Here is a 27,962-nt window from a genome sequence, read left to right as displayed (position 1 = left end):
TTTACCTTTGACCTATTGAGGAATGGAATGATTTTCTCTCTGTATGCATAAGTGCATATATGTTTGCATATATGCCAAATGTTTGTGTATTTGCTAAGTTATTTGAATATTTTGGATACCAAAGCTTTATTGGAGAAATTCGATATAAAATATTTTCCCCCAGATTCAATTGTTTCCCTGCTTAGCCTATATGCATTTGTTTAGGCAGACTTTCTGTTTCATGGAATCAAAATTATCTATTTTTTGGTAATTGTCTCTATACCTTATTTACCTTCTATTCTAAACTCTGTTCTGAATTTTTAAAGGTTTATTGAATGCTTTTTTCCTAACTATTTAATGGCATGAACTTACAAAGGTCATGTGTCCACTTCAAATTTATTGTAGAATATAATATAACATGTCAGCCTGAACCTCATTTATGGCAAATTGATTTTCCAGCAGATTTTTTATATAAAACAAGCATTACTTTACAAAGTAATTTGTGTTTTATGGTGTATTGAACCCTCGGTTATTGAACTAGCTTGTTTCTGATTCTCTCTTGTATAGTCTTCTATTGATGTGTTTTTCTATCTTTAAACCAACACCAAATATTATGACTGCTATTTTACAACATAATTTGAGATCAAGAATCAGGATTCTCCCTTTATTCTTACCTTTCCCTTGCTTTCCCTTGATATTCTAGATCATCCATTTCTACAAATTAAATTATTGTTTCCTTCCTAAAGAAATAGAAGGTCAAAACATGAGCCAGACAAACCTGACCAGAATAACAGAATTCGTTCTTCTAGGACTTTCTGAGGATCCTCATACTCAACTACTGCTCTTTGTATTAGTGTTGGGGGTCTATTTAGTTACTGTTCTTGGAAACCTGCTCCTCATCTCTCTGGTTCTGACTGACACCAGTCTTCAAACACCCATGTACTTTTTTCTGTGCAATTTGTCCACAGCTGACCTCTTCTTCTCTACCAACATTGTTCCCCAAGCCCTAGTCCACATGCTATCCAGAAGAAAGGTCATTTCCTTCATAGGATGTGCAGCTCAACTTCTTCTCTTTCTCATTTTTGGATGTACACAATGTGCCTTGCTAGCTGTGATGTCCTATGATCGATACTTGGCAATCTGTGACCCCTTGCATTACTCTATCATCATGTCAGGGAGGTTGTGCTGCCTCTTGGCCTTAGGGTGTTGGACAAGTGGTTTTTTAGTTTCCATTGTGGACACTTCATTCATACTAAACCTACCTTATCAAGGAGATAATAAAATTGCTCACTTCTTTTGTGAGGCCCCAGCAATCTTGGCTGTATCATCTGGTGATACTCATAGCACACAGATGGCCATTTTTCTCATGGGAGTAATGATTCTTCTTGCACCTGTGTCCCTGATCCTGGTCTCCTATGGCTCTATCATAGTGACTATCATCAGAATGAAGACAACCTCAGGAAGGCTTAAGGCATTTTCCACCTGTGGCTCCCACCTTCTTGTGGTTATCCTTTTTTATGGATCAGGAATCATGACTTACATGACACCCAAGTCTTCTAAGGAGCAAGGAAAACTGGTGTCTGTGTTTTATGCTGTGGTAAACCCCATGCTTAACCCTCTTATCTACAGCTTGAGAAACAAGGATGTGAAGAAGGCTCTGGGAAATGCAGTCAACAGAGGGAAATTTTTCCAAATCCTCAGCCCCATAAATTCATAAATATCTTTTAGTTCCAAAATTTTCTGTATCAAAAGCATCACTGCCATCCTTCCACAGGAAATAAATGTATTTTCCATCATGGTGGGTGTTGAAGAAAATATGCTAATAATGCTATAGGAATGTATGTAGACCATGTGTGCATTGTATATTTGCAAAGTGATTTGGGGATGAGATGATCCATCTATTACGTGGGGGGAGGGGCAGAGCAACACATCATGTGAAGATACTTAGGAACTAGAAGAGGGAAACATTTGCAAAACTAATGGCTCCCCCCCCCAAAAAAAGAAGAATGAATGAGAAAATCTAGCCTAATCTTAGACGGTCATTAATGTATGGTATTTCACATGTTCAGATATAGAAGTAATGTTATATTCTTTCTAGGTAGTACTAATCACAAAAGTTATACTGAGTAATAGACATAGTATCTAGTACTTAGTATATGCTCAATCAATGGGTTGAATTAATATTGCTCAACTATCCAAAGGAAGGTAACAAATATGACAAAGAGGAAAATGCGTATGGTAATAGGCCTAAAACTATATATTTTGAAATAATTCTCAGAGATGATTTATTTCAGCTTATAGCTATATAACTATATATTTTTGAGAAGTAATTAAACCAATAATCTGGCTCAAAATCATAAAAGAGTATATTCAAAATTTAGACAGTTCTAACAGTGAAGGATGTTTTTCTTCCTATAACAAGCCATCTACATTTTTACATACTTTTCCATCTTTTCCCACTCTGCCTACAAAGAACAAGAAGAATAAGCACAATTCTTATTCCATTTGACAGACTTGCAAAAATTGGAATGCAGTCATCATGTCCCTTCCAACTAGAAAGTTAAGGCTACTACACTAAATATTCCCAGTTTTTTAAGTTTCAGTTTCACATAATTAAGTCATATTAATTTTGCAGCTTTTTTCAAACAAGTTATTTCTAACTCTCTACCCACATTTTGCACATTTCAGTAGATATTTTAATACAAATTCAAGACATTACATTTTTCCAAATTAAATTTCATCCTAAAAGAAGTATATTACTGTTCTAGATTGTGGCTATTCTCTTGAATTCTGACTAGAGCATTCAGTAAGTTATATGTCAGTCCAAATTTTCAGTTATCATAAAAGCTTGTAGACAAACCTCTATCCAAGTCATTGATTTAAAAAATGAATAACATAAGAACACATAATTATGACACCTCACTAAAACTTATCTACAGATTGGCATTAATTTGTTATTTATCATTTTTTTATTCCAGTCACTCAAATAGATCCAGATATACCTAACTATTCTGAGGAGCTAACTCCCCTCCCTCAACCTTGTCCATTAGAATAGTATAAAGTCAAAGGCAATCATGAAATTTGGGTTTATTATATCTATACCTCCCTCCTGATATACCAACTTAATAACCTTGACCAAAAGTATAATGAAATTGAATTGACATGATATTCATTTTCTTAGATTTATTTTTGATAGTTTTTCTTTTATATCATATTCATTATTTATATCCTTCCTATTGCCCAACTCAAAGAAGCATATCTAGTTATCAAAGAATAGACAAATAAAATTTAAAAAGTCATTCAGCAAGTCATTCAACTTTTTAAGCATTTCATAGTATATGCAATACTCTGTACCCACTTTACTGACATCTATTAATAAGTCATTATATAGCCATAAATTATAAAAGAAAACTGTTCAGATTTCTTAGAATCAAAAGACATAGTAGAAATAGAAAGAATGCATACCCAAAATTATATTTCCCAAGAGTATTAAACATATAATCCAAAGATTCCAGGTAAAAGCAAATATTGAATACTGAATTCAATTCAACATTGAAAGTACTCAAAAAGAAAGAATTCAAGTATAAAAGAGTCACAATCAAGATCAGACAAGTTGTAGAAGTTACAAACATAAATGAACAGTGATAATGGAATAAGTTATTCTCAAAAGTCATATTTATAATCAAGAATTATTTATCCAGAAAAACTAAATATGATCCCACAGGGGAAAAAATGTATCATTCATGAACTGGATAAATTCCAAGCTTTCCAGGTGAAAATTCAGAACTGAATAGAAATTTGGAAGTTCAAATACAGAAATTAATAGTTAAAAAATAAAGAAAAAATAAGCAAAGGAATCCTAAGACACTGAGGAATAAAATGTTTACATTCTATTATGGGGATATATTTGTCCCCTCAGAACCCAATCCTTGTCAGGGATCATAAAAGAATTCTAATTTTATAGAAAGTCTTGAAGTGGTTCTTTTTTCATATTGTTGAATAAAGACAAAGAAAATTACACTCCCATTCTGAGTGAATTCACTATAAATTTATGTTATATAACATCAACTAGATGTTCAGAGCTTCTAAGCAATCCTACTTTACCTCCCTTATCAATCCATTTTTTCACTCTTCACAACAACTCTTCCAAACTTTTTCATCCTTCCTCAAATTTCCCATGGCTCACACATACCCCTTTCTCTAAATGAGGAAATATGGTTCATATTGTACAGAAAAATAATTAGTGCATTCAAGATGAGATCCCTCTTTTTCCCTCTTTCTCACTCTTCAGTTATCCTTTCTATCACTCAAATGTCAACTGTCCTTAGTTACTTCTTCAGTCCTGTCTCATATGATGAAGTGGCCTTACAATTTACCAAGGTCAACCCCACTATTTGTTCAAGTGATTCCATACTAGTCTTTCCAAGTCAATAGACTGCTCCCCTCTTATCCCCACTTTTTCACTAATTTTCAATCTCTTCTTGTTTCCTGGCTGATTTCCTATTGCTTAAAGACATCCCATTATCACTTGATCCTGTTATCCCTATTATCATTTTACCTCCCTTCTGTCCTTTGTAGCTAAACCCTTCAAAAAAGGCTATCTACAATAGGAGTCTCCACTTTGTCTCCTCTTACTCTCTTCTCAAACATTTACAATCATGTTATGAGCTTATTACCTCATTGAAACTGCTCTTTCCAAAGTTACTAAAGATCTCTTAGTTGCCCAATAAAATAACCTATGTCATTTTCCTTGTTCCTTTTTACTCTTTGACTGTGAAAAAAATCTCTTTTTCTTGATATTCACTTCTTTCTAAGTTTTCAGGATGCCACTCTCTGCTGGTTCTCCTCCTACCAATCTGACTGCTCCTCTTTCTCTCCTTTGTTGGATGATCATGACCTTTTCTAGATCATGCTCTTTAATGGAAAGTGTCCCATAAGATTCTGTCCTGGGCTCTCTTTCCTTCCCTCTACTTGATCACTTGATGATCTCTTCAGTTGCCATGGATTTAATTAATCTCTAAGTTTATAATTCTCAAATCTACCTATTCTGCTCCCAACTCTCCAATGACTTCTAGTCTTACCTATCCATCTAGTTTTCAGATATCTTGAATTTCATGTCCAGTAGATATCTTAAAACAACATTTCTAAAATGGAGTTAATTAACTTTCCCCTTAAACTTTCTCTCTTTTCTACCTTCCTTATTACTGAAGAGGGCAACACTATCCTCTCAGTTCCTCAGGCTTTCAACATGGTAGACTCTTTACTATTCCTCACTCTCCATATTCAATCTACTTCCAAGTTCTTTCAATTTCATCCTTACAAGCCTTATATAGTCCCTTTCTCTCATCTGATACTGACATCATTATAGAACTAGCCCTCATCACCTTATGCCTATACTATTGTAATAGCCTGTTGGAGGGTCTGCCTGATACAAATGTCTCCCCACTCATATCCATTCTCTGTTCATTCATGTGATTTTCTATAGAACAAGTCTAGTCATATCACTCCCCTCTTCAATGCAATGCAGTGAATTCCCATGACCTCTAGGATCAAATAAAATATTCTTGTTTAGTATTCAATGTCTTTCATAACCTGCCAGCCTCCTACTTTCCAGACTTCTTATAGCTTACTCTTGATTACATATGCTTCTTTCAGTGAAAATGCTTGTTTCACAAAGAAGACACTCCATGCTTAACTCTGACCTCAACTCTGAACATTTCCTCTGAACATTGTCCCATACACATGGAAATTTCTCTTTTCTCTTTTCCAACTCCTGACCTTCCTGGCTTCCTTTAAACCCCAATAAAATTCCATTTTTTTATTGGAAGCATTTCCCAACTGTTAATTATTTCCTATTAGAAATTTTAAAATTCCTGTTCATTCTGTATATAGCTTCCATTGTATATATTTGTTTGCACGTTATCTCCTCTAATAAACTATTGGCTCATTGAAAGAAGAGATTGTCTTTTTAGTCTTTTTTGTATCCCCAGTTTTTAGCACGATGTCTGGCACATAGTAGACAATTACTAAATGTTTATTGATTGATTTTTGTATCATACCCCCAAAATAGTTTTGTTCAAATATGGTAATTAAATCACTCATCAATGCTCCTACCCTACTGGACCCAGAGAATATGAGGACTAGAGGTAGAGGAGATCCAGATTTGGGTTTTATGACCAATGATTTAACATACCAGTTCTCTTGCCTGAATACCTGGTAACCATGGTGAAAATAATCACAAAGCCCAAGTCTATCTTAGTCAAGAAGATTTCATCAAAGAATATTAGATATTCTTGAAACCATCTCTGACAATTGCTCTTTAAGTACATATGTATGTACATTTACACATATAACATATTCATAGTACAAGATTGCAATGTTTCAATTATGGGGAATAATCAAAGATGATATATTGATCACTCAGTAGTTTTGGATGGAATTTGATGATTATAAATTATCTTTGGAATAGAGAATACTGTTTCAAATGAGGTGCAGATATAAATTTAGAATCAAATTCAGAACTGTCAGTTCAGAATTTAAAAGATCCCCAAAAAAGTAGAATATGAAAAATTAGTCAATTTGGTTTATTGGAAATAGAACTGAGAGTGAATTTGTACCAGATTCATTTCCATAGATAGTGCTATACCTAACAATTTACTAAGGGGATTCTTTGTAGACCTGTATATGATAATATGAAAATTCATTTTGAAAAATAAAAGATCTGACAAATAAAAGGAAATAATTAAAAGAAGAATGAAGTAGGGATAACATTTGGAGAACTAACTTTATTTTATAAAACTAAAATTGTTAATTCCACTTAGCATGACTAAAAAAATATTTCTCAGTTGTAAGAACCTGGATTAAGAAGAGAAAAAAATGGAACCAATAAGTCAGTATTTAGTTAAACAGTGAATAAAAACAGGAGATGAAAAGTAAGAATTCTCTATTTGACAAGAACTGCTAAGAAAACTAAAAGGGATTTGACAGTTTAGAGTACCACATATGTACATTTTCTGTCATTAATATCATTAATAAGATAGAGCACTGGACCTAAAGTCAGAAGAACCTAAGTTCAAATCCAGCCTCAGATGCTTAATACTTACTTAGCTGTGTGACCTTGGGCAAGTCACATTTCTTTGCAAAAAAAAATTGTTAATAGGCTAATGGAATCTATGGTCACCTTTTCAGAATCCTTAGTTAAAGTCATAAAATAACACTATAATGAAACCAATTATAATGAAATACAAGTAAACAAAGCATTTTTTTAAATCAAGTTCAAAAATTCCAGGTTCAGATCTCCTGATTTGGATCTACAGCTTACCCATATGCCTCAGAAAAATCAAAATATTTTTGTATCTTGACTGTTAAAGATGACAATGTTTTAAAAGTTGAAAAGATCCCCAGTTGATAAATGGTCAAAGGATATGAACAAGCAGTTTTCAGATAAAGAAATCAAAGCTATCTATTGGCATATGAAAAAGTGCTCCAAATCACTATTGATTAGAGAAATGCAAATTAAAGCAATTCTGAGATACCTTCTCACAGTTGTCAGATTGGCTAATAAGACAAAAGGGAAAAATGATAAATGTAGAAGGACATATGGGAAAACTGGAACACTAATGAACTATTTGTGGAACTAATCCAACCACTCTAGAGAGTGGAACTGTAACTAAAAGGTAACCAAACTGTATATACCCTTTAATCCAGTAATACCACTACTGGGTTAAATCCCAAAGAGAACATAAAAAAGAGAAAAAAACTTACAAGTGCAAAAATATTTATGGCAGTAATTTTCATAGTGTTGAAATATTGGAAATTGAGAAGATGTCCATCAATTAATTGAGGAATGAGCAAGGTGTAGAATATGAATGTTATATAATACTAATATGCAATTAGAAAAGATAAACAGTCAGATTTCAGAAAATCATGAAAAGATTTATACAAATTAATGCAAAATAAAAGGAGCAGAACCAGGAAAACAGTATAGCAACATTGTGTGATAATGAACTGTGAATGATCAAACTCTTCTCAGTAATACAATGATCAAAGACAAGGACAAGAGGACTCACAAAGGAAAATTCTAACTATAGCAAGATAAGGAAGTAATGGACTCAATGCAAGAGTTCATACCATTCACATTTACTGTTAAGATTACTAATTCTTATTTTTTAGGTTTTTTCAAGGCAAATGGGGTTAAGTGGCTTACCCAAGGCCACACAGCTAGGAACTTATTAAGTGTCTGAGACCAGATTTGAACCCAGGTACTCCTGACTCCAAGGCCAGTGCTTTATCCACTATGCCACCTAGCCACCCCTAAGATTACTAATTCTGTATTTCCTCTATGCTATCTTTCCCCATTTATATGTTTCTCTTTTTTTCTTCTTATTCCTCCTCACCAAAGATTTATTCCCTTTCCCCTTTAACTTTTCTTTCAAATTTCAACTTCAAGTTTATTTTCATTTATACATTCATTTTTCCTTTTATCAGTCTCTTCTTTCCTTTTCTATCCTTCCCCCACCCCCATTTCAATGTAGAGTAGGATAGATATTTTAAACCCAATTGAGAATGCATCTTATTCCTTCTCTGGGTCAAATTTATTGAATAGGATTTACTTGATGTTCACACCCACCCTTCTTTCCCTCTATTATAATAGGTAGTTGTACTTCTTTATTTGTGCTTCTTTATCTTTTTTTAAATTTTTATGGTTTTAGCCAGGTCTTATACTTACATTACTTTTATCAAATTATACTCCTTTTATCTGACCTGAAAGAAGCACTATCAAAGTACTATCAAAATACCATCAATCAAAGGTTGATTATTGATTTTTTTATGTTTTTGCAAGGCAAATGGGGTTAAGTGGCTTGCCCAAGGCCACACAGCTAGGTAATTATTAAGTGTCTGAGACCGGATTTGAACCCAGGTACTCCTGACTGAGGCCGGTACTTTATCTACTATGCCACCTAGCCGCCCCGATTATTGATTGATACGCAACATTACCACATAGTCACTAAGTACCCTCCCCTCTTCTGTCTCTTTAGAAATACACTTCTCAAATGTCAGGAATCACATCAAATTATAATCACTTTTTACCTTACCGCTTTTTCAAATACCTTCCTCCATGATCCAAAGCATCATGCAAAGTCAAATCATTTCAAATCAGTTGCTCCTGACTCCAAGGTCTATCCACTGTGCCACCTACCTACCTCAAGATATTCACTTTTTTTTAAGTCTTTTTGCAAGGCAAATGGGGTTAAGTGGCTTGCCCAAGGCCCCACAGCTAGGTAATTATTAAGTGTCTGAGGCCAGATTTGAACTCAGGTACTCCTGACTCCAGGGCAGGTGCTCCATCTACTGCACCACCTAGCTGCCCCTGCTATTCACTTTTTATTCATTTTTTAAAAATTTACTTTATGTCTTTCTTTGCTATCTCATGGTTTTCTTTCTTTTCCCTTAATCCTAATTACTCATATAGAAAAGGACTAATCTACAAGCATGTTAAACACAAATGTATATGTACAATATTCACCAGACTGCTTGCTGCTAAGGGCAGAGGGTAAGAAGGGTGGAAGAAAAATTTGTAACTTTAAAATATTCATATTCATGTGGATGAATGTTGAAAAAGTTTAATGACATGTAACTGGAAAAATAAAATATCAATTGGAAAAATAACTAAATTTTAAAAATATTTGCAAACCATTAACAATCATGGAAAAGATTCCTCTAAGTCACTATTAATAAGAGAAATACAGGGGCAGCTAGGTGGTGTAGTGGATAAAGCACTGGCCCTGGAGTCAGGAGTACCTGGGTTCAAATCTGGTCTCAGACACTTAAATAATTACCTAGCTGTGGGGCCTTGGGCAAGCCACTTAACCCCGTTTGCCTTGCAAAAAAAAATAAGAGAAATACAAATAAAAGCAACACTGAGGTTTCAAGTGATCCAGTAAATTAGCAAAGATGACAAAGGAAAGAACTAATCTATGTAAAAAAGGACTAAAGATAAACAGACATATAGAAACAAATTAAGTGAAGCTATGAATTAGGCCACATATTTAGATAAGAAATTTGAAATAATTTTTAAAAAAGGAAAGGATGCCAGAAGGATTAAACAGGATTTAGCAGCTACAACATTAAAGGATTTAAAATCATGGAACTTGGTATTCTGTAAGGCAAAAGAACTAGGATTACAATCAAGAATCACCCACCCAATGAAATAAAAGATAAGACTACAAAGAAAAAAAATGATTATTCAGTGAAATGGAAGGATTTCAAGTTTTGATAGGAAGACTAGAATTGAACAAAAAATTTGATCTCTGATGTCAAGACCCAAGAAAAGACTAAAAAGAGGGAAAGGAAAAAGAAAACATAAGGGATTCAATGAAGATAAACTGTTTACATCCTTACATGGGAACTTGATACTTGGTAATTTTTAAAAATTATACCATTGGGGCAGCTAGGTGGTACAGTGGATAGAGCACCAGCCTTGGAGTCAGGAGTACCTGGGTTCAAATCTGGTCTCAGACATTTAATAATTGCCTAGCTCTGTGGCCTTGGGCAAGCTACTTAACCCCATTTGCCTTGCAAAAACCTAAAATAAAAAATTATACCATTAACAGTGCAGTTAAAAGAAATATACATAGAGAGAGTATACCAATACTTATACGATTAAGGGGAATTTGAGGGAATGACATGAAAAATAATTAAGGGATTAGAAAGAGGAATTCACTGAATGCAGAAAGAAGGGAGAGGTAAAAAGTGATAAAGTATTTCACTTGAAGAGGTATGAAAGAGGGGAAGGAAACATGGGGGAGTGAGCAATATGCATTGCTTAAATCTTACTCTCATTGATAATGACTTAAAGAGGAAATAATATACACAATCAGTTGAATTTAGACATCCATCTTACTGGCCAGGCTAAGTAAGGGAACTGACAGAAAAGAGGGCAGATCAGGGAAAGTGGTAGATAGAATTATAACACTGTTGAGGAGGAAAAGGGTGAAAGAAGGGAGAGGATAACAAGAGGAAAAATAGGTTGGAGGGAAATACACAGATAGAAATCATAGCTGTGAATGTGGTATGAAATGTCCCACAAAACAAAAATAGATAGCAGAGTGTATAAAAAACCAGAATCTTACAATTTGGTGTTTAGAAGAAACATTGTTGAGAGACACACCAAAAAGCAGGCGTGGTCATCCTGATCTCAGACAAAGAAAAAGAACAAAAACCTAATTAAAAGAGATAAGGAAGGAAACTACTAAAAAAGATCATAACCAATGAAGTAATAACAATCCTAAATACATATGCATCTATGGTATAGCATCTAAATTTTTAAATGATTTTAAGTGGCTTACAGGTTACAAGAGATTGAAAGTATTATGATATATAAAATAGATAATTTTGATTATATCAAATTAAAAAACTTATGCAGAAACAAAAACAATGCCACCAAGATTAGAAGGAATGTAGAAAGCCAGGGAAAATATTTATAGCTAGAGTCTCAAATAAAGGCCTCCTTTCTTCAAATACATAGAGAACTAAATAATATTTATAAGAATACAATCCATTTCTCAATTGTCACCATAATTTGGCCATTCAGATTATTGATTTCACACTTAGGATTCTATTCAGCCCAATTTTTCCTTTGGACCTTATCAAGACCTTGACAAACTGTATCCTAACATCAGATGACCCTTAAATTTGGTTCCTGACCCAAAGATGTGACTGAAGGTGTGAAGAATCTTACTGTTTTTAGCTCAATCTTCGAGTTTCATTAAGAGAAATGTAGTGCCCAAAGCTGAAGACCTTGAAAGATTTTAAGTAGAGTACTTTCTATCCACCATTATTTAGAAGCTATATTGATGATTTAAGCTTTGAATAGAGTGACAAGAGAGTGATGAGGAGCCTACTAAGATATTAAAAATCTAAGAATATTTAGTGCAATAGCTCTAAGCAAAATTTCCTCCTTAGAAAAGCAGGAAGGAAGATGGAAAGGAAGATATAACAGAGAGGGCAAAACAGAGACATACTAAGATATGACACAGAGACTCTCAATAATGCAGAGAGGTCAATCCAAGGAAAGGCAAAAACAAACTTGCAATGACCTGTCCAGTAAATATTTATTTTCTTATATCAGCAATAAAATATATTTTCATATGATTGATTAATTGAGTCAACTGAGAATATTTATCCTGAGAAAGTTAGTGAGCATAATGGCTATCTTCAAGTGTTTGAATAGCCATTATATTGAAAACTGATTAGAATTGCTCCACTTGGTGACTGAGAGAAGAGAAACAACTAGAAACATTTGCTTCTAGGGAAATTTTAGCTGGAATAGAAAGGGGGTTTCAATAGCATAGAGAATAGTGTTGCCAATGATGGAAGTGGCTCAGTAATGAGATTGCCCATCCTCCAAAGAGTGTGATCTACATTCCTACAAGAAGGGAAAGCAAAATTCTACCCAAACATAGGAATGCAATAATGGAATTGGAAGCCTGGAGTGAATGTACGGTGAGCAGGGCCAGGAAAAGCAAATGAGAGCAGGTGAGGACAGCCATTGCCCCACTGAGGAAGCATGTATCTCTCTATAGAGTTGCACTGATAAAGAAGACACATTCAAAAGACTAGTCTAGGAAAAGAAATGGAAGTTGCAAGGAGGCAAATTTCAACCCTTTAAGAAGAAATTCTTGAAATGATTTATAGCTGTCTTTAAAAATGAGATACTTCAGAAGAGAATGAGATCACATTGTTGGGGGAGGGACATATTTTTTTTTTATAAACAGATGAAATGTCAGGTATCACAATGAAAACTGAGTTAACTCCATAACTAGTTTTTAGTCACCCTTCTAGCTACTGTCCTATGAAGTCACAAAGAAGATTATTCAGAGTTTAGAGATGAGGATATAGCCACTATAATAGCCCCCTTGGTAGCACCTGACAACCATCTTGAACAGAAATATAGAGAATCATATCTACCCTAATGAGGAATACTCAAGAGTATATGAGATACTCCATAGACTAGCATACACCAAAGCCCATTAAATTGGGACTATCCTTAAAGAATCAGCTCTTATAGGAAAGGTAATTACTCTGAACTGCCAATGGTATTTGAAGATAGAAGGAGCTGATTTTAATTTTTCTTTTCTCTCTTCCTCTTTTCCATTTTCATTATCCCTTTCTGCCCTTTGGATAAGATTACTGTTTTTTCTCTTGTCTCTCTTCTCAGCTCTCTGTTCTATAATCTTATTTGAAGTCTCTTCATTGGTTATGAGATGTTTTCCTGTTCTTTTCTGCATCCAGGTGAGAATGTTAGGGTTAGGAGAGAGGAGGGGCAAAGTGGTTAAATTTACGGGGGGATTTAATATTAAATGTTTAAAGGGGATTTGAATTATGTATCTTTCTTGTTTGTGGTTTTAGAAGCATTTAACCACAAAATCTGAAATGTCAACATTCTCCCTCAGGAACAGAGACAGGCAGATGAGTTTCCATGGGCTCTGTATCTCCCATCACCAATACAAACTCTTCAGAAACTGTCCTAAAATGCATACTGAGTGACAGCTTTTATGAAATTAAAAATGTCTTTGATGCAGAAGTATATGGATACTATTTGTATTTTCAGATTTAAGCAGAGGCTAGAGTTCTTGACTTGGACCTTAAAAGATTTGAGTGCAAATTCTTTCTCAGATATTTACTTACTATATGACACTAGACAATTCTTTAATTTCTATCAACCTCAATTTTCTTATTTTTTTAAAGATAGTAATAGCAACTACATAAATGTAGTGTGTATTTGATTGAAGAAAACTATATAAAGAGCATCGCTAAATTTAAAGCATTATATAAACATTATAAATTGTTATTACTGTCATAAAAACTAGTCTGGAGTGAAATAAACATCTCTCTGATCATTTATACCTATAGGCCGAGAGAGAGAGAGAGAGAGAGAGAGAGAGAGAGAGAGAGAGAGAGAGACAGAGAGACAGAGAGACAGAGAGACAGAGAGACAGAGGGAGAGGAGCTAGTTCCTCATGCTCACTCGGGAAAAAAAAATACCCTACCTTACACAGGCATACCAATGATCCATGGAAGAAAGACTGAACAAGTAATCCCAAAATGGAATTCCAGGGAAAAAAGAAGGAAGTGATATATTTATTCAGACCTTTAAAAACCAAGCTGTAAATGATCATAGAGTGTTTCCAGTGTCCAAACATGAGGTATTTCATTGTCCAAGATAGTCCATGACCTAATAGAAAGAAAACTGGCTCTGGAATCAGTGAATCTAGATTCAGTTTTCAATTCTGATGCTTATTACCTCTCTCATGCTGGGAAAATAATTTGACATGTCTGGGCTTCAATTTCCTTATTTGGAATAAGAAGTTTATATGATTGACTATGAGGACCAATTGAACCCTCCATTTTAAAATCTCATGTTGCAATGAGCTATTGAAATCAGGATTTTAACATAATACAAAAATCCCAGGGTCCAAAATAGCAATATTTACCTAATTGATTGCTGTGTTTTGGCAAAACTCCATATATTAAAATCAACAATCCCAGGGATATTAAAATTCTCCTCTGGTATCTACTTTTCATTCCCTTAATCTTTAACAGCCTCTGAACATCAAAATTTTTTCTCAAAATCTTCAGTTGTATCTCCATCAAAAACCCAAATCCATTATAATGAATTTTCTTACAAGCACCCAAAACTTCTCTTTACTATTTTACTATGTCATGGAGAAAGTAAAGTCTAATCAAAACAAATCTGCTGTTCCATAGGTGGGTTGGGGCAGGAGGGGAAGGAGGGGAGTGTTATCCTCTTATCAAAGTCACTGCTTTGTCTTTAAAAATCAGTGATTTAGATCAGGGCATGGGATACCATGATCATCAAAATCTTGGCTAGTTAAATATTGGATAGAATATTGAGATCTAAGAAGATCTTTACAAAATAAAGGAAAGGGACAAATAAAAACATAAAATATAATAAACACAAGTACAATTTCCTATATTTCAGTTCAAACCAATTGGGGAAACAGGGAGACAACAATTCATATTTTTAAAATACATTCTTCAAGTGTATCGAAATTTGATTTTACTATATGAGACATAACAGTTGAAAAAGCTAATGAAATCTTAGCAGCATCAGTTCCAGAGCAATAAAGGTCATACTTGCACTCTTCTAGTTTGCATACTTCAAAGGATCACAACTTGTAATGAATTACAATAAAATGAAGCATAGTTAATGGTATAGTAAAATAAATTAATGTTTATAGAAATATTTAAAGTGGAAAAGGTAAGTTTTTTTTTTTAAAAAAGCACAACAGTAATTTGTTGGAAGGGTGAGAGGACAGTAGAGGACTTTCTTATACATTTGAAACTCTTAAAAACAATCAGGTTCTAAGGGTGTCGAGTTAAAAAATAGGGAAGGGAACAGAGAAAATGGAAACAGGGAAGGAGCAAACCTAAAGTAGGATCAGAACCAGAATACAGTATTCCAACTCCCAGTAATTTTACTCACAACAATCACATCTTATTTATTATCCAAGAGTATAAAATTTCATAATGAATAAGGAAATCAAAACAATCAAATTTCACTTGTAGCATTACTGGGCTATTATGAAGCTAAGTTAGTCTAGCATTTAGAATATTTATAAAGAAAAACAATTTCTTTTTTTTAATACAAACAAATATGCTTATCCTAAACAGAATTTTCTTAAAGAACATGATAAGATTTTTTGGACAAGTTAGAAGCACATGGAAGCTAATGTAGACTGATTTATTGGGAATGACCATCAGTTCCAATGAATGGACATTTCTTTCTAGAGTACTACCAAATTAGAAGCAGTTAATGTTAGAGAAATTCACTTGTAAATCAGAGCATTTGATTAGATCTCAAACCTCTATATATACCATATAATCCCTGGTAGTAGGTTCCTATACCTATATACAAAAGCCTAAAATAAAATGGCACATTTTAAACAGAAATAGAAGAAAACACACTTGTAATCATCAGAACAAAACAGCGCCTTAGCTAGAATAACAGTTTGGTTTCCCTAAAGAGGTTTTGATTAAAACATTTAGACTGAATTAAAGAGGAATGGAAATTAGATACAGCTATTCAGGAAAGTTTAAAAAAAGCATTATTTTAGAAATCATAAGGCCTTTATAAGATATTCACACTAATTTCTTAGTCTAAACTTACTTCAAAATAAGATTTCTTTCCATTTTCCATGATTTCATTAAATCTTTTGCATGATTCATAAATTTATTGGCCAACATTCTGGATAACTAAAGAAATTAAAGACAAGAAAGTTTGAGGAAAAAGAGAGGTTGAAAAAAAAAGTCATGAAAAGAGAGAAAGCCAGACAGTCTGAGATAGAGACTGTCCTTCTTGTGAGATTATACAAGAAAAACTAAGGAAGAGATATGGATCAGTTGGCTTTTCACAGATTATCAGTTGATGTTATTGGCTAATTATATTCTGATTGCTATCTTCAATAAATATAAGGAGGGAGGAAAAGAACAGAGAGTAACTGGAAAATTGAAATTTGATGCACTTGTGAGTTTATTGTTTAGCCACTCTAAACAGGTGCAAAACTCCTTAGAAGTTATAAGGCATTTTCACATATCATTAGATGCCTGGAAAATCCTGGAATTCATATATGCACTGAAAATCAGCTTAAACAATTCATTCTCATTGAACTATATATAATTTTGCATGTGTGTGTGTGTGTGGAATACACTAAAATTAATTTCACTTACTTCCATAATAAGAAAGCATACACAAAATTCAAGGCAAAAATGTTTCTTTCCATATTCAAATTATGTACATTTAATTATGGAAGACAAACTTGGGGACATGAAGCAAATCATTTCAACAATCCATAATCTGGTGTAGGGCTTCTTTCAAGTGGCAAGATCATTTCTTCCAGCTCACTTCATTTGTAGGTTAATACTCTGTACCCATCATTGTCTTCTGCAATAAATCAACATTAATTGAGGAACTTATTATGATTTATCCATTGTGTAAGATATAGTAGATATAATATGAAAAAATCAATAGGAACGATCTTCAAAAAAGTATATCCTATATCTTTTTGTACAAATTTGGAAATTTGAAATGTATATATTTAGTGTAATGGAGATTTAAGGTTTTTGTAAGTTAATTTAGAATGGAATTTGCCTGCTAGTGCTTGTATCTCTGATAATTCTATTTCATTAAATTCTACAACTTATTATGAATGAAAAAAAGGTCCAGAAGGGCAGAGGAAGGAAAATATTGTTCCAATTTTCAAAAGCATAAGAGCACATAAATTAGACACAATTGAACTTCCCTTTCAATCTGGTTATAATTCTAGGACATATTCTTTAAAAGATTTGTGAGTATTTAAGGAGAAAAACTATGCCTGAAAGCTAACATGGCTTCTTTAAAGTAGAGAAGATCCTAAATTAACTGTATTTGGTTTTTGGAAATAATAAATACTGTTAGCCCCCATTAATGTTGTCTCATTCTTGAATGAGAATAGATTATGCCAAGTTTTGTAAAGAATATTTCACATGAATTACAATAAAGTGAAGCACAGTTAATGGTATAGTAAAATAAGTTAATGTTTATAGAAATATTTAAAGTGGAAAAGGCAAGTTTTTTTTTAAAGCACAATAGTAATTTGTTGGAAGGGTGAGAGGACAGTTCCTAACAAGACATGGATTGAATAAAATGAGGTCTAAGATAGCTTCTATCTATGGGATTGCAGGGTTTTATGAATTTGCTCTTCTTTGCATCCTCATTTCACAAGACAGTAACCTGATAAATTGAGGGTTTCTTCCCTCTGAATTTAACTTTCTTATACATTTGAAACTCTTAAAAACAATCATGAAATCCTTTTGGGATAAACTGAAGAGATTTGGCTAATATAATTATAAAAATAGATGTATGTGTTACCAGTTGAATGACTGAAAAAAGTGGTAGATTCATTTGAACAATTTCTTGAAATTTTTGGCAGACTTTAATTATGGGTTCACCATAATGAAATGATATTTAATAGGTAGAAAAATTCTTTACTAAGAATTTTTTTAAATATCTTTTTTTGTACAGAATGAGGGGGGCTGTGTATGATTCGGGGGGGGAAGATCTCAGGGGGCAGCTAGGTGGTACAGTGGATAGAGTACTGACCCTGGCATCAGGAGGACCTGAGTTCAAATCTGACCTCAGATACTTAATAATTACCTAGCTGTGTGGCCTTGGGCAAATCACTTAACCCCATTGCCTTGCAAAAAAAAAAAAGATCTCAGAGTTTTACTGATGACAACTTCAAAATGAGTCAATAATTTCATAGAGAAGATAAAGAAACCAATTCAATTTGATTCTATATATTTTTAAAAAAACCCAATAATAGGATTACGGAAATAGTTATTACCTCATCAGGTTTTCCTTTTTATGCAATATCTGGAGTACTATCTTTATTCTTAGGTGTCATATTTTAGGAAGAACATTGGTAACTGCTGAGTAAGATGTCCAGGGTAAAGTGAGAATTGGAAACCAAGGTTCAAGAGGCTTATTGGATAAAAACACATCAAAAATTATCAGAGCATGGAGTTTAGTCTTACTTCTGCCTAACCTCCACTGGAATTTAGAGTGTTTTTCTTATAGGTAAAATATTCATTTCTCTCTTAGCAAATCTAATTTCCCTTTCTTGGTTGAATCTAGTTTATGCTACTATACTATTTAAGTCAGATGATTCTGAACTTTTAAGTCCAGTTGACTAATTTTGTCAAGATTTGTAAAGAAAAACTTGATTTGGAAAATCACTACAGATGCTGAGTATTCAAGAATAGCAACATGGCTGGGGTTGGGGGTTTGAGGCTCCCTATGCCAAGTCGTTTGTGTGCTGGGATTCTTTTATGTAAAAAAAAATGCCAAGAAGGAAGTAGTGTTATATAAGCTGTCTACCTTTTACTGAACATTCTTATAGTTATACCAGAAGGGTTCAAGAGAGTAATTCTCAGATCAGATGTTAAAGTTATTGGTTAATCATCAAAGATTGCAGGGAAAAGAAGAAGAGGAACAGGAGGAACAGCAGGTAGAAGATGTGGAGGAAGAAGAGAAGGAGCTGGAGTTGAAGTGGAGAAAGAGAATAAAGAGGCTGAAGAGGAATGGGAAGCAGAAAAGAAAGAAGGGGGAAAGGAGAAGTAGGAGTGGGTGGGAGAAAGGGAAAGGAAAGGAAAAGGAAAAGAAAGAGGAGGAGGAGGAGATAGGGCAAGAGAAGACAGGAGAGGAATGGAGGAGAAAGATTAAATGATAGGAGAGAAAAGGAAGATGAAAGAGGAAGAAGAAAAATTGTAGAGAATGCCATGAAAAAGATAACTACTAAATACAGTATGCGTATACAAATATATTATTAAATATCAACTCTAGTTTTAAAATAGAATGGAAAGGAATGGATATTTATACTGTGTATTATTTGCTCATCATCACAACTATGGAAGAGAATAGGTATGTATATTCATATGCTAAATATATGACAGTCTTTTTCCCAGAGTCTCAAAAAAAAGTTATGCTCTAAGAAATACCATACAGGAAAATCATGATTATTCAATAATATAGTTAATCTCCATTAAATGCCAAAAAAATGATCATCAAATGATCTTTTTTTTAAAAAAAAGTTATTTAAAGGCAATGGGCTAAGTAAATTGCCCAAGGTCACACAGCTAGGCAATTATTAAGTGTCTGAGGTTACATTTGAACTCAAGTTCTCCTGACTCCAGGGCCAGATAGCTGAGCCACCTAGCTGCCCTTCATAAAATGAGATTGAAGTGAAGTGTCACATTCATTCTCCTACATTTGCAGGTAAAGGGGTAAAGAGATGTTAAATGATTTGCTCCAAATCACTTGAGTACTCCATAACAAAGTATTCCAAACCAGTGCACTTTTCATTAAACTATGTCATAGAATAGTTTTTTAGAAAATCATTGACTTAACATAGCCTCCTTAGTCACCTACTGATAATTTTCCCAAAGAAGACAGTCCTTTTCCACGAGGTAACAGATCATTTCAGAACAATACCTTCAGATTTACTAGTAACAAAGGTTACCATGCATAACAAGATTCATTGAAGTGAAACCTTGAAGGATCTCAAACACGAATTCACCATCCTACCTGACCACTGCTCATGATCTCAATTAGATATCTGCCATCTGACCTTTGATGTTCAAATCACTTCATAATCTAGAGCCTCTCTCCCTTTCCAGTCTTCTTATACACATATACTCTTCAATCCAATGACACTGACTTCCTTTTTGTTCCTTGAAAATGGTTATTTTCACTGTCTATATTTAATAGATGGAATGCTCTTTATCTCTAACTCCCGGCTTCCCTGGTTTCCTTCACATCTCAGCTAAATCCATTTTCAACAGAATGCCATTCCAGATGATATAATTCAAAGATCTTCCCTGTATTATTTCTAATACTATATAAAACTTACTTGTCCAAAACTATTTGCAGGTTTTCTCCCTAGCTAAAGTTGTTCTATTCTGCCTTTCTTGATATTCTCAATAGTTAGTACACTACTGTAAATGTTTATTGACAAAAGAGGGTCCCTTATCTCAAGGCGATCACAGTCCAAAGTAAAAATAATATGTAAATAATTATGTTTAATTGGACTAGATACAGGATAAATTGAAAATAATCAGCAGATGTTAGGAATTAGCTTTGAGGGAATCAGAAAGGGCTTCTTACAGAAGGTGGAAGCTTATTTTGAACTTAAAGAAAGTAAGAAAGCCAGAAGGTGGATATAAGAAGGGAAAACATTCCAATCATGAGGAAGTGTCTCTGAAAAACAACCAGAGATGGGAGTTGGAGTATCTTGTCTAAAAAATATCAAGGAAGTCAGTGTCACTATATTGTATGATTTATTACAGCAAGAGTAAAGGGTTGAGCACAGAACAAAAAAATGTAAGAAGGCTGATTAGCATAAAGTAGGAAAATTAGGGTGATCCTTACCTATTAATCTCCCAATAGACTCCTCTTTAACAAAACTTTTTGACCAATTACCAACCAAGCACATAAACACACAAGACAGCAAAGGAAACTAAGGGCTGAAATTACCATGATTATTCTACCTTGATGTTCCAGTGGATCTTAACCATGATCCTTTTGTTATTTCCCTAGAACTTTGCCAGTGACTAGCAACATACTTTTGCCTGCTAATAAGACACATAAATTAACGAAGTCATGTCCTCTCTATTACACTATGATATGTGTCAACATTAGTTTATCATATAAGGGAATATTTTCTGATGTTTTGAGCTTTCAAACATTAAAATGACTTTCTTCTCTTAGGATGTACTATTCATCAATGAAAATGATTTTTTGGAAATGTTATCATGGGTGATGTTGAAAGTTTGGTGGAAGATTGGACCAGATGACATCTCAGGACCCTTTCAAATCTAATATCCAATAATGCTAATATTACATCCTTACATCAAGTATCTATTGCCTTATTTCAAAAGAATTAGGAAGATCAAAAATGAACCAGAAAAATTATACATGGGTAACTGAATTTCTCCTCCTGGGTCTTTCTGATAACCCTCAGACTCAGCTGCTACTCATTGTATTGTTCTTGGTGGTCTACTTAGGTACTGTTCTTGGGAGCTTACTTCTCATTTACCTTGTCGTAACTGACTCACAGCTCCATACACCCATGTACTTTTTCCTTTGCAATTTGTCTCTGGCTGACCTTTGGGCCTCTACTACCATTGTTCCCCAAGCCATTGTCCACATGCTGACCAGGAAGAAAGTCATTTCCTTCATGGGCTGTGCAGCTCAGATTTTTTTGTCCATCATTTCTGGAGCTGCACAGTGTTCAGTGTTAGCTGTGATGTCCTATGATCGGTATTTAGCAATCTGTGATCCCATGCATTACTCTCTTATCATGACAGGGAGGATATGTAGCAAATTGGCACTGGCATGTTGGGTTTCTGGAATTATAATATCCTCTGTTGACACTGCATTCACAGTATGCCTCCCCTACCAAGGAGACAATAGGATTGATCATTTCTTCTGTGATGCCCCAGTTCTCTTGAGCCTGGCATCTGGAGATACTCGTAAAGCAGAGATAGCCATTTTCTTCATGGGTGTCATGATTCTTCTTGCACCTGTGTCCCTGATCCTGATCTCATATGGTTCCATCATAGTAACTGTCATCAAAATGAAAACATCCTCTGGAAGACTCAAGGCATTCTCCACCTGTGGTTCCCATCTCCTTGTGGTCATCCTTTTTTATGGGACACTAATAATTTCCTATATGATACCCACATCCTCCAGGGAGCAGATCAAAGGCATTGCTGTGTTCTATGGAGTCATAAACCCAATGCTTAATCCTATCATCTACAGCCTGAGAAATAAGGAAGTGACAAGAGCATTGAGGAATGTAGTCAGCAGGATGAAATCCTGATCTTTGTGATTAAAAATCCATTTGACCAGATCTCTTAACTTCAGCTATAATCATTTCGCAAACCTCATAGAAAACATTCATTTCCCTGTGACTAGTAGTGGGAAATATATGAAAATATTTTCCTTTTATTTCATGTATATCTATATATACATGTGTGTATTTGTAAACATATATGTGTGTTACATTTATTGCATATCCTCACAATGATTCAAATACTGAGAGAATTTGAGATGATGCATCAATCTCTCCAAAGATTTGGGTAGAGTTTTGCTGATATGGAAAATTCATGCAAAAATTTTATCAATGTAGAATTTTCAAAAAGGTTATAAATTGTACACTAAATTTTGTAAAACTGAACAATCTATGGCATAAGGACTCATGGTAACAAAAAAAGTTAGTCAGGTCACTGGAAATCTAATTGATAGATTATTAAATGATAATCCCTAACTTTTAGATAAACATAGGCATCTCTCATTTTGTCATTAAAAGGGGCTACAATTAACAAAACTACCTCTATTAATGAAGACTGGAAAATACATAGCTTTCATAAAAGTTAACTAGGAATATGGTGGAACTGGAGTGACTTGGTCTGGGTCACATAGTCAATAGTTGTGACATAAATATCATATTTCTTGACACTTAAGCTGGTTCACATTTACTAAATGATCCCACCCCTCTAATTTGATCTAAAAAATAGAATTATTAGAATGTCTTTTTGGTAGTGGCAAAATATTGGAAATTAGGGGATGCCCATTAACTGGAGAATGGCTGGACAGGTTGTAGTATATGAATGTAATGGAATACTATTGTTCTACAAGAAAGCATGAGGAGCAGGACTTCAGAAAAATCTGGAAAAACTTACATGAATTGATGCTAAGTGAAGTAAGTAGAATATTATACACACTAATAGTAACATTGTGTGATGATCAACTAGGATGGACTTGTTCATCTCATCATTACAATAATCAAGACAATTCTAAAGAACTTGAGATGGGAAACTTCTTTCACATGATTTTTTTTTGTTCTCTGATTCTTTTTTACCACAACACGATTATTATAGAAATATGTTTAACATGTATAATCTATATTAGATTGCTCTCTGTCAGGGGGAGGGAAAAGGGAAGAAAGGGAGGAAGAAAATTTGGGAAACTCAATACCTCACAAAAATGATTGTTGCTTAACCCCATTGTCTTGCAAAAAACTAAAAAAAATGATTGTTGAAAATTATCTTTGCATGTGGTTGGAAAAATAAACAAATTTATTTTTAAAATAATATTATTCTAAAAAAGTTAAAGTTTTAGTGACTTTTAAAAATTAGTCTACATCTGGACAGTGGATTTTTTTACTGAATGATGCATTTATAGAAAAGAAATTCTAAAGTGGACTCTCTCCAGATTATGCTGATGAATAGAATGAAAATAGCAGCTTTATGAAGATAGGTTCAAAGAACAGAATTTATGTAAAAATTGTAGGTCAGTTCAATATTAGGAAAATTATAAACAAAATAGACATTAACAAAAACAATATATATGGTTATAGCAATGAATTCAGAAAAAAAGGTTTAACATGATTTAAACTTTTTTTGCAAAAAACACTTTAAAGTAAAGGAATAAATGTAATTTTCTTCAACATGGTAGAATGTTTCTAACATTAAGTACTATCACTACATAATAGAGCAATGTTAAAGATCTTTCAAATATCATCAGCTATAAAGCAAAGTATCACTTCTCTCCACTGTTATTTGATATAAATGTAAAAAGCAAGCTATATCAATATAAGAAAAAATGTGAGAAAAAGCAAAGTTCAAGGCGGAAAATTCATTTTTTTCTGGTGATGTTTAATTTGAAAACCTAGAAATTCAATTAGAAATTGAAATAATTGCTACAGTGAAGTCATCAGAAATAAAATGAATCCATATAACTAATTAGCTTTTCAGTATATTACCAGCAAAAATTTCAGTAAGAATAATTACAAAACACTAAAACAATAAAGACAGATTTATATAATTTAACAATATTATTTTCTCTTGTTGGGTTGTGCCAATATAATAAAATTTATAACACAATCCAAATTAATTTTCTTATTCAGTATAAAACTAATCAAATTTTAAAAATATTTATTTTATATATACCCATGATTCTACAATGATAGATTTCAGAGTTTCAGTGAACTTGAATGGGAAAAATTGCATATTTTTTATCATTGAAATATAAATTATTTTATATATATATATACATATAGAGAGATATATATACATTATTTTGTGGAAGTTAAGGGATTTACTAGACTACAAAAAAGGGTCCATGACACAGAAAACTTAAGAACCTTTTTTATATAACTAAAAAAATTAATTAATTTTTTAAAAAACAAAAGATTAATGATATAAAGGTTATCTAAAACATTATAATGGAGAAGAAAAAATCAAAATAAAAAGGACTATTGGGATCACTTCAAAAATTATACTACAATGCAATATTAATAAAAACCTATTACACAATGGATTGAAAATAGATAAATTGATCACTGGAAAATATTAAGTACAAAATATAATAGAAATCTCTTTCATTCCAAAATTTAACTTGCAGGGTGGGTAGACCCTGCTCCTACATATCCGTTCCAACAAAGCACTGGAGTTCAATCACATTCAAACAATGAGAGAAAAATCCAATAGGAAACCACAATAAGTGAGTTCTGTTACCCAGATCTATAAAAGAAATCAGAAAGAAATACAGAGGTAAGAAAATAGGGAGCCTCCTAACATAAGGTAGCCTCACAGAGTTGTCCAGAAATACATGCAGTCTGCAAAATTAAGTGACTAGATATATACAAAGGTAAAATAAAGGACAGATATAAAATTTAGTTTGTTTAAAAAAAAACAGGATAGTAATCATGATTTCAGAAAAAGTAATAGTTAAAATAAATTTAATCAAAAGTAGAAAATAGAGAAAACACTGTGCCAGTGATATTACTCAATATTGTTTTAGGTCATTTAAAATATGTAGGCATTTAAAATATGTGTATATCTGCCAAAACAGATACAGGTACTACATGAACACAAACATAAAATACATTTTTATATAAATAAACTCAGATCTAAATAATTGAAATTATATTTATTGTTCATGGGTAAGTAAAGCCAATATAATTTTTAAAAGAACAATTTACTTAACTGATCTATTTATTCAATGTAATACTAAATTACAAAAAATAATTTTATTGAGTTAAAAATATAATAACAAAGTTCATTTAGAAGAGTAAATGATCAAGAACTTCAAAGAAAAGAAAAAATATGGAAAGGAAGTAGATTCGGCAGTATCATACATTAAATTATATTATGAGGGAGAACATCGTTGAAGTGTCAAATGTGTAGACATCTTGGCTTGGCCTTCTGGGAGCTAAGATGATGGAAGCCATATTCACCTCCAAAACAATGATAAAATAGCACCTAAAATGAATTCTGAAATGGCAGAATCAACAAAAAAGACAGGGTTAAATAAAATAATTTTCTACAGCATGACAATTTGGGAAGTTGGCAGTAAAAGTCTTTCTTATTCAGGTAAAAAGGAGTCACAACTGAGGGCAGGCAGTGTCCTAGCAAGCCAGTAGCAGGCTCTGCTCCAGCAAATCTGCCAGGAGTTCCTGAGCCCCACTGCAGGGCAGGGACTGAGGCCCCACAGTCCCTTTACAGCAGCTGTCCTCCCACAGAACTCCATGGAAGAATTAGTCTCAACTTTGTCACTACCACCCTTTCCCTCCTCGGACAATCTAGAAAATCTGGTTTTATTTCACAAAACAATTGGCAAGAAGCCTTCTTTGTTCTCAAGCTATATAAAATCTAATTACACCCTCACCTAATTGGAGTCTCATCCACGGAGAGGACTCCTCTGCCTGAGGCTTTCCTGATCGGGACCCTGAAGGCTGTGCTCTGGGACTCCCCAACTGCTGTTGATTCAGAAGTTGAAACTCCCCCAATTGGTGATGTTTTCTCTTAATATTTATGCTTATGTAGGCTTTGCTCTTCTTTTTATTATATTGGGACTTATTGGTTACTTTTGCTGTAAAACTGATTTATTTCTACCTGTTTTTATAATCACTTTATTAAATATACTCCTTTTAGTTTTGTTGATGTGAACTTGTCATTTTGTAAGACTGAATCAAAACCAAAACTCCTTAATCAAACAAAATTGACATCAAGAAAAGAATTTGCTCCACAAAATGCCATTTTTTAAGGAAAATGTAGAAAAAGAAAGAGATATGTATATGCTGGGTTGGGAAGATTTATCCCTTGAATGGGCATATGGCACTGAGCCATGTGAAGATAGGAGAAGTCATATGAAACAAGGGTCTCACACACAAGTAACTGAATGTTTGAAGCAAATAATTGTGGAAAAGGCAAAGAAAGGGCAGGAATTTGTAGAAGGGGTGGGATCAGATAGATAAGGCTGTGGAAGAAATTCTACAGTGTCAGAACTTTATTTTAGGAGATCAGGTATGCAATTAATCAGAGTGTAGCTGAAAAAGCTGCTGTTAGAATTTCACAGTTTAAATATAGGAAGAAAAAAGGGAAGATTGACCAAAAGAAAGTTCATACTATGGTGGGGGACGCAGATACATTGATTTGACTTTGGTTGGAGTGGCCCACTACAATACCTTAGTCCAGAGGGGCCTCCTGGATACAAAAATTTGATAATGACAATTATCTCCCAATTAGAGAACCCAGGCAACTGCCAGTATACTGATGGCAATAAATCTTGATACAAGAGTGGTGAACATGGTACTACTGGTCAGTCTCAAGATAAGTACAAAAATAGAATGCCCTGAAAAGATTTGTTTATTGCCCTGCTAAGAGCAGGAGTGGATAGAAATAAGATTAATGGACTCCATACTCCTAACTTGTTCAGGATGAGTAAGGAGAAGAAAGGACAAGAAAATAGAAATAGGGAAATTAGGGCCACTCCATCAGCACCCTCCCTTTATCCATATTTGATGCATCTTAAAGGAGAATAGTAGATAGGGACCAACCCCGGTAAGGGAGATCAGACAAAGGGGTTATCAGCCACTCATAAGGTTAATAAATTATAAATTGGAAAAATGGATATACAGCTGTTACTAGAGTCTGTTTCTTTCTTTTGTTTTGATACTGGGGCAAGACCTCTTTGATGTATGGCAATCCTAGTATATTTAGAAATGGAATGTCCATTAAAATTACAGGCTTGGGAGGAAAAGAAATTTAGGTAAAACAAGTTATTACCCAAAAAAGAGTACTCAGTAGTGATTATTCCTTTCCCCCGAGTATGTATTAAGAATTAACATTTTAAGAGGGATGACTCTAAATTTACCTGATGAGAAATTATTCTTGCTAAAGTACAAGGATGATCACAATCTGTAAAATTTTAAGTATATGATGGAATTAGGGACATAGAAAAATCTTGCCCAAAAACTTGTAAATAGAACTATGCTGATTTAGCTGTAAAAGTAAGGTTTTAAATGTCAGTGGATCTGGTCAAGAACAGTGTTAAAATAAAAGAAGAAGAAGAAAGG

At 33.6% G+C, this 27,962-nt stretch overlaps 2 protein-coding genes across 2 annotated transcripts; both read left to right on the top strand.

Annotated features, from left to right (window-relative positions):
* Positions 1–742: 742 nt before the first annotated feature.
* Positions 743–1,696, top strand: LOC141496019 (olfactory receptor 2D2-like). Its single transcript, XM_074198062.1, has one exon. It carries the CDS (start codon positions 743–745, stop codon positions 1,694–1,696), a length of 954 nt encoding a protein of 317 aa, XP_074054163.1.
* A 19,734-nt stretch (positions 1,697–21,430) lies between these two features.
* Positions 21,431–22,421, top strand: LOC141517313 (olfactory receptor 2D2-like). The gene has a single exon (XM_074228183.1). The coding sequence runs from the start codon at positions 21,495–21,497 to the stop codon at positions 22,419–22,421; it is 927 nt and encodes a 308-aa protein (XP_074084284.1). The 5' UTR covers positions 21,431–21,494.
* The last annotated feature ends 5,541 nt before the right edge of the window (positions 22,422–27,962 follow it).

Source organism: Macrotis lagotis, chromosome 1, assembly GCF_037893015.1.
Source record: "Macrotis lagotis isolate mMagLag1 chromosome 1, bilby.v1.9.chrom.fasta, whole genome shotgun sequence".
NCBI classification, from domain to species: Eukaryota; Metazoa; Chordata; class Mammalia; order Peramelemorphia; family Peramelidae; genus Macrotis; species Macrotis lagotis.
The sequence above is the reverse complement of the archived record's forward strand: the minus strand, read 5'-3'. Positions and strand labels throughout refer to the sequence as shown.

What these genes read in the sequence shown, in the direction of transcription:
- LOC141496019 (XM_074198062.1), top strand. Translation starts at nt 743, where the DNA reads ATGAGCCAGACAAACCTGACCAGAATAACAGAATTCGTTCTTCTAGGA.
- LOC141517313 (XM_074228183.1), top strand. Translation starts at nt 21,495, where the DNA reads ATGAACCAGAAAAATTATACATGGGTAACTGAATTTCTCCTCCTGGGT.